The sequence below is a fragment of the Symphodus melops genome (genome assembly GCF_947650265.1).
Source record: "Symphodus melops genome assembly, chromosome: 7".
In the NCBI taxonomy this organism is placed as follows: Eukaryota; Metazoa; Chordata; class Actinopteri; order Labriformes; family Labridae; genus Symphodus; species Symphodus melops.
The window spans coordinates 15,041,613-15,054,226 of record NC_136697.1 but is presented as its reverse complement, the minus strand read 5'-3'; the positions used below and the strand labels follow the sequence as shown (position 1 = coordinate 15,054,226).

The 12,614-nt window shown below is 39.7% G+C and overlaps 2 protein-coding genes across 2 annotated transcripts; both read left to right on the top strand.

The window, feature by feature from the left end:
• The first annotated feature begins 56 nt into the window (after positions 1 to 56).
• Positions 57 to 5,303, top strand: LOC306827456 (mitochondrial adenyl nucleotide antiporter SLC25A24-like). Its single transcript, XM_079349286.1, has 10 exons — positions 57 to 606; positions 833 to 959; positions 1,068 to 1,155; positions 1,325 to 1,436; positions 2,547 to 2,705; positions 2,798 to 2,950; positions 3,069 to 3,176; positions 3,297 to 3,464; positions 3,698 to 3,848; positions 4,073 to 5,303. Exons 1-10 carry the CDS (start codon positions 427 to 429, stop codon positions 4,252 to 4,254), a joined length of 1,428 nt encoding a protein of 475 aa, XP_079205412.1. The 5' UTR covers positions 57 to 426; the 3' UTR covers positions 4,255 to 5,303.
• Positions 5,304 to 5,934: 631 nt separating this feature from the next.
• Positions 5,935 to 12,284, top strand: prkab2 (protein kinase, AMP-activated, beta 2 non-catalytic subunit). Its single transcript, XM_079348513.1, has 8 exons — positions 5,935 to 6,072; positions 6,926 to 7,090; positions 7,214 to 7,371; positions 7,558 to 7,651; positions 8,089 to 8,203; positions 9,467 to 9,600; positions 9,678 to 9,746; positions 9,952 to 12,284. The coding sequence occupies exons 2-8, from the start codon at positions 6,932 to 6,934 to the stop codon at positions 10,027 to 10,029; spliced, it is 807 nt and encodes a 268-aa protein (XP_079204639.1). The 5' UTR covers positions 5,935 to 6,072; positions 6,926 to 6,931; the 3' UTR covers positions 10,030 to 12,284.
• Positions 12,285 to 12,614: the final 330 nt, after the last annotated feature.

Sequence of the window (12,614 nt, the reverse complement as noted above, 5' to 3'; positions counted from 1 at the left end):
GTTTGCTTCCCTACAGCCTAATGCAACATATCACACGACACAAGGTTCATAACAGATGAGAAAGTTACCATCTGCAGCATGAGCCGGATTATGCACACGCTTAACCCAGCGTGCTTTTATGTCAACACTTTTCTACCATACTATCTTCTCTGTTTACCCTTTTACCCACAAGAAACGTCGCGTGGGGACGCAGCTCGTAGCTCCGCCCATAGTTGTTGCTGCAGCTCGGCAGACACACGACAGAGACCTTATCTCTGCATGGGACAGTCTGCAGAATAAAGTCTTATAGGAAGCATCTCACTTGATCGCGAACGCCGTGTTTCTGTTTGGATTCTATTTTGCTTTATGGATTAATGTGGATTATTAATCCCACCCTGACAGCAAGAGGACCACTAGCCCGGACGCCGCTTCCACATTAGCGCTATAATGTATCACACATTACGGACGTTTTTACTATCAAACGCTCGGTGTTGGGATGCCGACAGTGAGAGGTCATATCAGAATCTGTTTGATAGGCTGGATACCAATAAAGATGGGAAGGTGGACGTCGGTGAATTACGTGCGGGCCTCAAGGCAATGGGAGTATTCCGCCAGGGTGCTGCACAGGTATAGAAAAAGATACTACAGAAACATTACAGGGGCAAGGAGGTCCTGTGTACAGACAAGAATTTACCTGCTCGTTTTGCTGGAAATTCCTGGTTTGTGTGTGTGTGTGTGTGTGCGCGCGCGCGCGCGCGCGCGTGCATGAGAGAGAGAGAGAAAGAGAGCGAGAGCTAGAGACTCACCCTGGGAAGAGGCAAATTAACCACCAGATGTTATCTCCTTTCCTCAGAAAATTGTGTCATCTGGTGACCAAAACAAAGATGGGTGTCTCGACTTCAACGAGTTCTCGAAGTATCTGAAGGAGCACGAGAAAAAGCTGCGGCTCACCTTTAAGAGTCTGGACAGAAATAACGATGGTAAAGTAGACCTACTTGGCACTAGGCTACACAAGTCACAAAGGTTTATAATAACATGCCTTCTATTTGTACTGCAGCATGTTTGAGTGAAGTGATTTGTGTTGTCAGGGCGCATTGATGCCTCAGAGATCCAGCAGTCACTTGCAGAGTTGGGAATAGATATCAGCAGAGAGAATGCCTTAAAAATATTACATAGGTATGACCTCCATTTTTATTACCTTTAACGTGTCTCTGTTTGATATGTGACCTGAATTGTTGCTTGTATACAAGTCAAAAGCTTTATCTTGGTCAAGGTTGTGCTTAGTATATCTAAGCACAGTATAATACATGAAAAATGTTAATGAAGTTTCTGTACCTCTGCCAAGTATGGACATTGATGGAACAATGGTGGTGGACTGGAACGAGTGGAGAGAACACTTCCTGTTTCGCTCTGCACACAACCTGGAAGACATCATACGCCACTGGAAACACACTTCGGTATGGCACATGCACACACTCAAATATATCCCATAGAGAACTACTGATGAAACTGCAGTGGATTAAATTATTTGTGTCCTCTAGTCCTCTCGTGTTGGATTTATGGATTTTCTCTGCAGTCCAGATTTTGGCAGCAGCTTTGATAGACTGGACCATCCAACATAATCAGGTCACATCACTACACTGTCTCCATCAGCATGGTCTTTCACCTCCAAGTGAAAACAAAGATGTCACTTACACAATATTTACTCTATCTTGAGCTAAATAGCGATTCTATTGACTAGCAATATTTGTTAATGTGTGTAAATTGTCTCTGTACTTCAAATTTATGGTGCACAGTGCAGCATTTCTGAGCAGTCATGTGTCATATGATACCACGTGATATAACTAATTGCATAAGCTTTTGCGTGTCCCTGCTGAGTTGCTTTAAATTAGTGCTGCAGAATGTTTGGTAAAACCTCTCTGCTTTTTTGAAAAACATTGGTCATGTTTATCTGAAACAGCTAAAGCTGCAAGACAAGGGTCAGTTAGCACAGTGATTATGGTTTCACAATCTAAAGGATAAGGAGTTTAAGTCTTGTTACAACAAACTACTCCTCTAGTTTTTAGACTCATTGTGTTGTCCTTCGGACAAGTCTGATCAAATCTGATCAAGTAATAAATAAAAAAATATATTTTTATTTATTGCTTCCTGGGTGACATCTTTTGTTCAACAATTTGTAAATGTTGTGCTCTTTCACAAGTGTACAACAGGTAATTAGGCAATACAGAAAGAATAGTTGCTGCATCACTTTGAAACACTGAAAAAAAATCTCAAAAGAAGAAGTGTTTCTAAGCCTGTGAGATTTCTTTTGTCTCACTGACCACCAAACAGAGCCACTTTGTGACATGAGCAGGCACATTCTGTAAGACATAGAACAGTATTTATTATGGCCCTAAACCGACCATGTATGTGTTTATAACCCTTGCAAGGGCAATTATGCTGATACACCCGTCCTGAATTTCCCTCGGGATCAATAAAGTATCTATCTATCTATCCATCTATCTATCTTTAGTTTGACCTGTGTCATTAAACAAAGAGATTTGAGTAAATGTGTTTGTGCTGTGTAGGTCCTGGACATAGGTGACAGCCTTGCAATCCCAGATGAGTTCACAGAGGAGGAAAAGAGCTCAGGCAACTGGTGGAAGCAGCTTGTTTCAGGCGCTGTAGCGGGGGCTGTTTCTCGCACCGGTACTGCTCCACTGGACAGAATGAAAGTCTTTATGCAGGTGAAATTCTTGAAGTAAAATTGACTTGTGTGTTCTTCTTTTGGGGCTTGGGTTAACCCATATATCTGTAAACCTAAATGTTTTAACTGCAGGTTCATTCTTCTAAAACCAACCGGATAAGCCTGACTGGAGGATTCAAGCAGATGATCCTAGAGGGAGGTATCACGTCACTGTGGAGAGGAAACGGGATCAATGTTTTAAAGATTGCACCTGAGACAGCAATCAAATTCATGGCATATGAACAAGTAAGCTCTGAAGTGCACATTTCTTATATTTGACAGCGTTAATCTCAGTTTTGTGTCAAAAAAAAAAATTGGAATCCCATGATTCATTCCAGTTATTTTTGGTGTATTTATTTTGTAGTACAAGAGGTTGTTATCCTCAGAGGGTAAGAAGATAGAGACGCACAAGAGGTTTATGGCCGGCTCACTGGCTGGAGCCACTGCACAGACAGCTATCTACCCAATGGAGGTGAGTCAACTGTTGGATCATACTGTGTCCTTCATGGGATGCATTCAAATACAGTGAAGTTAGCAAATGAGTTTCAAACATCACACAAAATCAGCTTCATTTGTTCTTTCACTCTTTAAGGTATTGAAAACTAGACTGACGCTGAGGAAAACTGGCCAGTACTCAGGGATGTTCGATTGTGCCAAAAAGATCCTGAGGAAAGAGGGCGTGAAGGCGTTCTATAAGGGCTATGTCCCAAACTTAGTGGGCATCATTCCCTACGCGGGGATAGACCTCGCTGTCTATGAGGTAGGCAGGCTTTGTGAAATATTACACCTCTTTGATTATGTTTGACAACAGATTTCACTCAATTTCAAACATTTAGATTTCATAAAATTAACCAAATTGTATGCATGCTGAAACGGATCATTTGGGTTTGCAGTGCTGCATTCATTTAATGAGAAATACCATTATTTCTGCTTGTTCATGGACTGAAGTTTTATTTATTTCCAATCTTCTGTTGTGTTTTTACCATGACTTAGAGTTTGAAGAACTTCTGGTTGTCGTACCACACCACAGACTCCGCTAACCCTGGAGTTCTGGTGTTGGTGGGCTGTGGGACTATCTCGAGCACCTGTGGCCAGTTGGCCAGTTATCCTCTCGCACTTGTACGCACACGGATGCAGGCAAAAGGTAAACTGAGCAAATTTTCATTTTTAGACAATGCACATTTTTTAAAGTTAGGAAAAATGTTTATAGGGTGACAAAGCTCTCAGTTTGCCCCAATGTTTCTGTAAACCCTTTGACTCGAAAATAGCAACAGTATGTTGCAAAGTAGGATGAGATCCATTTCACTTTCAGTAAATATTAGTAGCTGCTTGCCTTTGTAACATAAACCCTCATGTTTTTCACTTCAGCGTCTCTGAATGCGTCGGACCAGCCCTCCATGAGCAGTCTGATGAAGACAATCATTGCTAAGGATGGATTTTTCGGACTGTACCGAGGCATTCTACCAAACTTCATGAAAGTCATTCCTGCTGTCAGCATTAGCTATGTAGTTTACGAGTACATGAAGACTGGCTTAGGGATCTCCAAATGAGGCTACAAGCAAAAGACCAAGGAACATTTTACTGTATCTGTCAGACTTGAAAATGGCTGGGGAAAAACATTAAGGAAACAGATGGACTTCACACACACAGAGCATGATTTCTGTTACCTGGATTTATAAGGAATCAAATATATTGAACTGATGATTGTGTGTTGGAAATTAAGACATATATGTTGTGAGCATGCTTTAAGTCTTAAGGTATTGTTTCATAAAACACTTCAGAAATGTACACACCATCCACACTATTACTTGACACAAAGATGGCATCTACGTAAAAACATCCATAAAAAGTTAGTAATACGTTTGATTGATTAATTTATCCTACAGTGTTCAAACCAAATACTAGCTAAATGGGGAATACTTTTGTGGTTTTGGGTTAAAAAATGAAATATTTTCCTAAAAGAAGATCTTATCCAAAGTTTATACACTGCACGGTTGATGTTTTGTTTAACGTGAGAAAGAGGAATAATGACCACTATGCCAGTTTTAATGCAAGTTCACCACCTTTAAAAGTAAACACTCAAGAGTGACATCCACTCCATACAAACAGTGCTCAGCTCCTAACTAAAAATATATGTCACTGAAAAATCAATAACTTGTCAATACTGGAAACTATGTGCATGAAGACGTGTATGATGTGAATTCTTGTCATTTGATGAAAACTTAAATGTGCCTTACAACCACTACATACTACATGTGAAGATTCTGATTCCAACAGATGTGTGTGTACATACACACACACAACACACACACAGTTGTTGACAGCTACACTGTGGTAACATTTTGAAGTTAACAGGAAAAACTGGTCATTTTACTGAATTACCTGCAAGGAGCATGTTTTTGTTTTGTGTCAGTTGTCATTTCAACACACAAACACATCTACCCCTAACACACACATGCACGCACACACAAACCAGATACTGTTACAGCTTACATTTTGTTACTAGTTCATTCACATCCGAATTGCTAGGAAATCCTTAACTTCCATGCAATGTTATAATTGTTTGTCATTATTAAAAGGTTACATTTATGTGGGTTTACAGATACTAAATCTGGTTTTGATTCATTGGTTTTTAATGTGACCATGTTTTACATGATCGTCACTGGCAGGTTTACTGGTAAACAATAGTTCAGTGGTGTCAAGTTCAGCTTTTTGGGATTTATTCTGATTCAAAGACCGCTGACATTTGGTAACAGCGCCACTTGGTGGTTCAAGAGAAAACGCATGAGTACGACTGAAACATGTATTTTTACAGTCTATGGTATGAAGTATCAGTGAAATAAAAGAAAAATAGTCAAGAGATCATTTTTTAAAATATCACATCAAGAGGCACATGGAATTCTTTCCAAAGTCTAGGTTTACAAAATGTAAAATGAGCTGGCCCCCAAAATAAGTCTGATTAAGTTTAAGTGAGTAGTAGTGGGTATACACATACTACTGTGACAAAGCACACGGATGCATTGAGGATAAGACTGTCTTTCTGTAAGACTCAGAGGACAACAACAAATTGAAATATTGTGTTAAACACATGCTGGACTTGTGGTTCTACTCATGCCAAATTATTATCACACACTACAACACCCATGACTGAGCAGACATACGTTTGACCCCCCCATTTAATTTCACACCAATAACCCACTGTAACTTCGCAGCATTGGTAAACAGCCTCCTGTCATGGACTAATAACGTTCTAAATTGTGCCACTGGTTTTGTCCTTCTCCCGTACCGTAGTTGGAGCACCGACCGCTGCGCTGCAGTAAGGGCTGCCGTCGTTAAAAAAAACATTTAAAAACATCAGCGAGTATCAGGTAAATCGTATTCATCCTCTCTTCATCGATGTCTTGTATGTCCTTGAGGTGCCGACACTGATGTATTAAGAGCTGGTTAATTATTAGAAAGTGACAGCTAGCGGCTAACTAGCAGCAGCTAAAAATATTCTCCTGTAGAAGTGACCTGAAGTGAACACAGAGGATCAAACCAGGGTGGATACTGTGCTAGATTACACTCCACAAGTTATTATGTTTTCTGACTGCTTTTAACTTATTGCATGGTGTATATTTTATTTAGTTTGGGAAGTGAAACACTTGTTGCGTGTTCAGTAGGTAGTGGGCGTTAACAGACGGTGTTATGTCTGACTGGGTGATTAAAACGAGCAAACCTTCAGGCTGCCTGTCCCATAGATGGACAGATTGTGTCCTGTGACACTTAAAGGTTTGAAATCCTGCTGTTACTATAGTCCATGCTCTTCAGACTTATTCTTAAACAAAACCAGATGACGACGTTTCAAGTTGCCAATGTATTATTACAGTTTAGACAGTGGGATCTCTGTCATGATTTTAAATCAACAAACTATTTTCGTTGTTGTGTTATTAAAGCAGGTGTCAATAGTGAATGATTTTATTAGTGTTATATGGAAGTTTGAAGATCTGGTAATTGACAACCATTTATAGTATTGGTTTTACATGAAAGGAAGCACATTGTCAAAGATTAAATCTTTACGAAGTACTAATAAACAAAAAGCAATATTTGATAGTCGGATTCTTCCTTATTGTCTTTGTTGTGTTTTTATGTTTGTAGGTTTGTGCTTAATTACAGCAGAATTAGAGTCCTTATGTCTGCGGTTTGTGCCCCCTTCTGGTTTTTTCTTCCCTTATATCATAGTAAATTATGGGCAATACAAGTGATAGGGTGGCAGGAGATCGCCATGGAGCCAAGGCCCACCGCTCAGATAGCAGCGGCAGTCAGAAAGACCAGGACCCCGGCAGCAAGATGATGGACAGCACAGACGACCCCAACATCTTCAACACCCGCGGGCCTGAGTCCAAGGTGCTGCAGGAACACAGAATATTGAACAGGATGTTGTTAATTCTGCAGAGAATTTTCATTTCCACTCCTTTAGTGCACATGTTTTTCCAAAACAAAATGAGGTAATAGTTTGTCTGTTTTCAGGTTTTAGAAGAGAAAGAATTCACCCCAGATCTGGATGATCTGGTGAAAACTGGTCCCCAAGCTCGACCAACAGTCATCCGCTGGGCCGGAGGCGGGAAGGAGATTTACATATCTGGTTCCTTTAATAACTGGAGCACAAAGATACCTCTGAATAAAAGGTAAGTTTTTTTGTTTTTTTTAATCTCAATCTCACTCCCACATTCTCTGTGCGGTCCCATATAAATGATCTCAGGAGGCTTGTAATGGCTCCAACAATGTTTTCATAATGTAGTGTTTGAACTGAGAGGAAGATCAACTTTTATTCTGATACGCTTTTTTTTCCTTCTTTTTTCTGTTCTCTAAAGCCATAATGACTTTGTAGCGATCCTGGACCTGCCAGAAGGAGAGCACCAGTACAAGTTTTTTGTCGATGGACAGTGGGTACACGATCCCTCAGAGGTACATCAGTCATGTTTGGTTTTATTGTCTTCTCTTGGTAGAATTAGGTCTGTGTATGAAGCACTTAAACACATCACATAGACTGACTCTAGACCTGAATCATAAGAACCTCTGATGAATCCAGACTTTATTTAAAGATTTATTTTTTGGCTTTCATGCCTTTATTTTGAAAGGACAGTGGATAGAGGAGGAAAACGAGAAGAGACAGTAGAGGAATGATGTGCAGGAAAGGAGCTACTTGAACCTGGGCCTCCTGCTTGGAGAACTTGGGCCTTTTGCACATGGGGCCACACTTAGCTACTAGGCCATCGTCACCCTATGAATGTACACATTTTAAGAGAAATAATTAAGAAATTGAGAATAACATCTATAGCAATGTGAGAAGATTGTGATGAACAAAAATCATTCAGCTGTCTTGGAAAATGTGTCCTCTGCAGCCAGTTGTAACCAGCCAGCTCGGCACCATCAACAACCTGATCCAGGTGAAAAAGTCTGACTTTGAGGTGTTTGACGCGCTGCACGTCGACTCTCTGGAGTGCTCGGTCACATCAGGTCAGCCTCCGTACACAATGTATTTTCCACTTTTACTTTATCTAGCCAATCAAACAAACGGGTCATTTTCAACATGTTGATACAGTTTGTTTGGATAGTGTGGAATTATATGAATTAAAGATAGAGTCAGTAGCTTTTTCCTAATAAATAAAATACAGACTTCTACAGAAGTAATGCTGCTCAATTATCAGTTCTGGGCCTCCATACATGTGTGGTGGTGACTGTGTCTGTAGAGACCCTGCCCACTTTGATTTGGATGTTTTGGTTCACCCAAGACGCTTCTGGGCGGGTGCTAGGTGTATTCACCCAGATGACGAGGTGAGTTTAGGAGTGGATATTAGGGCTGGGCAATATGACCTCAAATCAATATCACAATTAATTGAAAATGTTTCCTCGATTAGGATTAATAATTACAGTGTTTTTGTGTTTTTCTCTCATAGTTCACTGACATGGTCTGTATGTGTAAATATGCTGAACTTTTAAAGCTGGGATATTTTTGTTAATGAAAGAGTGCATATCTGAAACTGAACTTGTTTGTGTTTTTTTATTGAATATTTCAAACTAAAATTAAAGCATCGCATGAAATGACATCGACACATTTTAGTCTTAAAGTAGAAATTAAATTCTCTAAAACAGTAGAAAATAAATGACTTGCAAACAGTTTTTCCCCAATGTTTACATTGAACTTATTTTTGTTCAGTGTCGTCTTCCCTGAAGACAAAATGTGTCCAAACGACTGACATTGCATCCATGTCGCGGATTGGACATGTGGTCATGTGACTGCCCTGAAAATATTTGAAATAATCGACATCGATTATATCAATAAGAGGTTCTGAGTATCAGTTTCGATTGATCGCCCAGCCACAGTGAAAATGATTCACTGATTGGATGTGATTGAAATCAGAATGTGGGTGAACCTTTTCTTTACGTTCACCTGCAGAGTTGGCTTGCTTATCTTTGGACAAACACCTGTGGTTAGCTTGTGCTCGCGTGCAGTAGCTTGCAGTGTAGATACAAGCAGTTAATGTGCACACTCCTTCCTGCAGTGAGTGTGCACTTCTGGGACCGATGGACCCGGTTTGATTGTTACGTTTACAAGCTACTGACTCTAGCTTTTAAATAAATGTATATTTTTGTGTGTGCTTAACAATATTCATCATAACTTAAGTTACAGATTGAACAACTTAATAGTAAATATTGGAAAATGTAATCAAGTCTTGGAGCCATGTTTGTAGTTGAGTTGTGGCCGTTGTTTGTTTGCAGATCTGTCCAGCTCCCCTCCAGGTCCATACGGGCAGGAACAGTACGTCTTTAGACCTGAGGAGCATTTCAAAGCTCCTCCTATTCTCCCCCCTCATCTCCTTCAAGTTATTCTCAACAAGGACACCAATATATCGGTCAGCATCTCCATCCTGTATGTTATTGACTTTTGTCTCGTTGGGTTGTGACTGTTCTTTTTGTTTTCTCCTGGCAGTGTGACCCCGCCCTGCTGCCTGAACCAAACCACGTCATGTTAAACCATCTTTACGCTCTTTCGATAAAGGTCAGTTCACTGAAGAAAGGTGACGATTTCTTACAGCTTTTCTATGTTTTATTTCTTTTTTTGTCTTACTATTTTCTATACAATTTCAAATAACATGTCCATATTTCATGCTGTGTTGGTGGTGGTTTTCGAAATGAAAACGTCTCTGTGGTTTTGTAGATCTCTTGAGGCATTGTCTGATTGTGTGTTGTGTTCCTCTCTGTAGGATGGCGTGATGGTGCTGAGTGCCACTCACAGGTACAAAAAGAAATACGTCACCTCTCTGCTTTACAAGCCGATTTAAACCTCCACACTGCTTTCAGAGAGCAGCATGTTTATATCCTGCTTTGTAGTTTGTTTCATCACATTTAGCCAAATCTTGCACTGAAACAAGTTTACAGGCGGAGCTGAAAGCCAGCGGCTGAGATTCAGGCTTAGATAGGGCTCTGAACAAAAGTAACAAAGTGTGTGAGACGAGTGTGTGTGTGTGTGTGTGTGTGTGTGTCGGGTGTCATGGAGCAATGAGGTCCCTATTGTGGCTTTTACAGACGATGACTAAGAGGCTGAGTAAAACACTGTGTGTTTGAGTGTTTGCTGCATGTGAAAATGTGCATGTCTGTTAGATATTTTGTGGTGGATTTTTTCTGTATATTCTAAAGTGAGGGCTTTCTGTGTGTAATTGATGTATATCAGCCGTTTTGTTGTTTTATCATATTCTCTGAAATAAGTCACTTGAGTGCATCTATAGCCGTTCAGCATGCAGGGTAACAGATGGATTATTTAGCTTAAAGCCACATCAGTGTTTCAACAGAGTAGCAGACTGTGAGTATAGCACCTTTTACAGGCACCAAGTGCTTCACAACAGACTGGGTGTCTGAGTGCAATAACCTTTAGAGAGAAAAAGTACCCTTTCTAATTTTTCAGTGGCAACTCTGAAACCGAGACATGCGTATCACTTCATATCAGTTTAATCTCTGACATCAGTGCAGATTAAAAAAATATATATATTTAAATGATTTTTGTCAGCTGTAAACACCATAAAATGAAGACTTTTAATGATTACTATTATTTTGTACTACCTGGCTCTGTGCACCTAAAGACTCCTATCCTTAAAACAATAAACATGCTAGGCACCTCAAAATATTATCGAGCTAACATTAGCGCCCTCTCCTGAGGTCCTGTGTCAGCCTGTCCTGACAAACCCTGATTCCTATTTTTACATCTAACTGCTTTAGTTTTTGTTTCCCCCCCACTACTATTTTGTAAAAATATACTTTCTATTTTAAAAAAAAACAACAACAACATACATTTACTTCTGTGATAGGAATTGAGTAGTGTACTCACTTGAACCTGAAACCTCCATATTGGCAGAATTGGAGATTAACTTTCTGTAAAGGGAACACTATTTTTACACTACAAAACTCCCTGACACACCGTGCTTTGTCAGCATTAAATTATTACATGGTATTATATTGAATTCCTCACAATTTAGCCTCATTCAGTGGAATGTACGATATTGACATAACCATATAGAGATGTTCGTTTTTCTAACAGTAATGGCCACAATAGATGGAGTATTATTCTGCCTGAACATGGTGGTTGAGGTCACTGTTATTTCTGCTGTTGCCTTTTTCTTGATGTGTTTTTGCAAGCACTTGACCGTCCTCCGTGCAGGAGTGTGAATATAAGCTTGAAACTATGCAGCAGAGGACTCTTGTACTGTAGCTTCTCTGGACTCTAAAACACAGTTTGTGCTTTTTATTTATTCATAGTTTAAATGGTTTTAGGGCTTTGTATATGATGTGTATCTGTCCATGAAATAATAATGTACTGTAAGTTTCTGGTACATGGATTGCCTACTCCACAGTGTGATCTTGCTGCTTTGCATGTATTAAATGTGTGCATTATCTGACGATATGAAACACAACAATGTGGAATACATTCAGTAAGAAAAAATCAGCCACACATGATGTTTTCTGCAACTAGAGGCACATTTCAGTTGAGTTTTAAGGGCTTTGAAAATAGATAGTTGCCAAGAATTTGAGTGTTCAGTTTGCTCACCTCTGTTACTTAATGCACAATTAACGTCTATTTAAAGGTACAGTGGCTTTGATTGTTAGGCTGGTTAAATGTCTGCACGTGCAGTACAGTATAAACTATGGAGGCAAAGAAAGACTATTCTTGCAATTATTTTTTAAGCTTATAAGGGAGAGATAAGGCCATCAAATAATGACTGCAAGTGAGGTTTTTCATACCTTCCATATATACCCACTGTAATCTAGAGAACTGTGAACTTTCATAGGAGTATAAATGCTAATTGAAAAGTATTTTGCGAATGTCCAGCCTCACCATTTATTTGTCCAGTTTCTAATATTTACAAAAAGTAAGACTTCGGACGGACACCCGGCAGTGTTTTTTAAGGCTTCAACCAAAACTTGAATTTTCAATTTTCATGAATGTTCAAAAATGCTTTGCTGAATCAGTGATGTGATTTACTGTAAGATTTACTGTAAGAGGTTTTACTTGTTTGCAAATAAAGAGAAGCCTCTGTGGGCTCCATTCGTGTCCTATGTGGTTTTTTTTCCTCTGAAAGACTCAGCTGAGGGAGTGCCACCCACCGGAGGGAGGGATTAATGCCCTTTGTGATGTCATGAAGGGAAAATCTCTAAACGGCCTGTCTAAGCACATATATTCTAAAAAGTGGAGCTGGCAAAATAATAAGTTGGAGGTTTGTGGACTGCCTAGGGATACCTAGCGTGACAGTACACTGTGTGAGAGCCTGTTTGAGCATGACCAGAGTGAGCTAACTATTGAAAGATTCAAACTGAAAACTTTGACTTGCAACAGTTCATAGAGAGGGATCAAATGTAAAACAAAAAAACCATCATT

Bases quoted from the DNA above. Each gene is read 5' to 3' on its own strand.
- LOC306827456 (XM_079349286.1), top strand. From the start codon at position 427: ATGTATCACACATTACGGACGTTTTTACTATCAAACGCTCGGTGTTGG. The intron at 607-832 runs GTATAGAAAAAG...TCCTTTCCTCAG, and splicing joins TCCGCCAGGGTGCTGCACAG to AAAATTGTGTCATCTGGTGA. The intron at 2,951-3,068 runs GTAAGCTCTGAA...TTTATTTTGTAG, and splicing joins AATTCATGGCATATGAACAA to TACAAGAGGTTGTTATCCTC.
- prkab2 (XM_079348513.1), top strand. From the start codon at position 6,932: ATGGGCAATACAAGTGATAGGGTGGCAGGAGATCGCCATGGAGCCAAG. The intron at 7,652-8,088 runs GTACATCAGTCA...TGTCCTCTGCAG, and splicing joins GGGTACACGATCCCTCAGAG to CCAGTTGTAACCAGCCAGCT. The intron at 9,747-9,951 runs GTCAGTTCACTG...TCCTCTCTGTAG, and splicing joins TTTACGCTCTTTCGATAAAG to GATGGCGTGATGGTGCTGAG.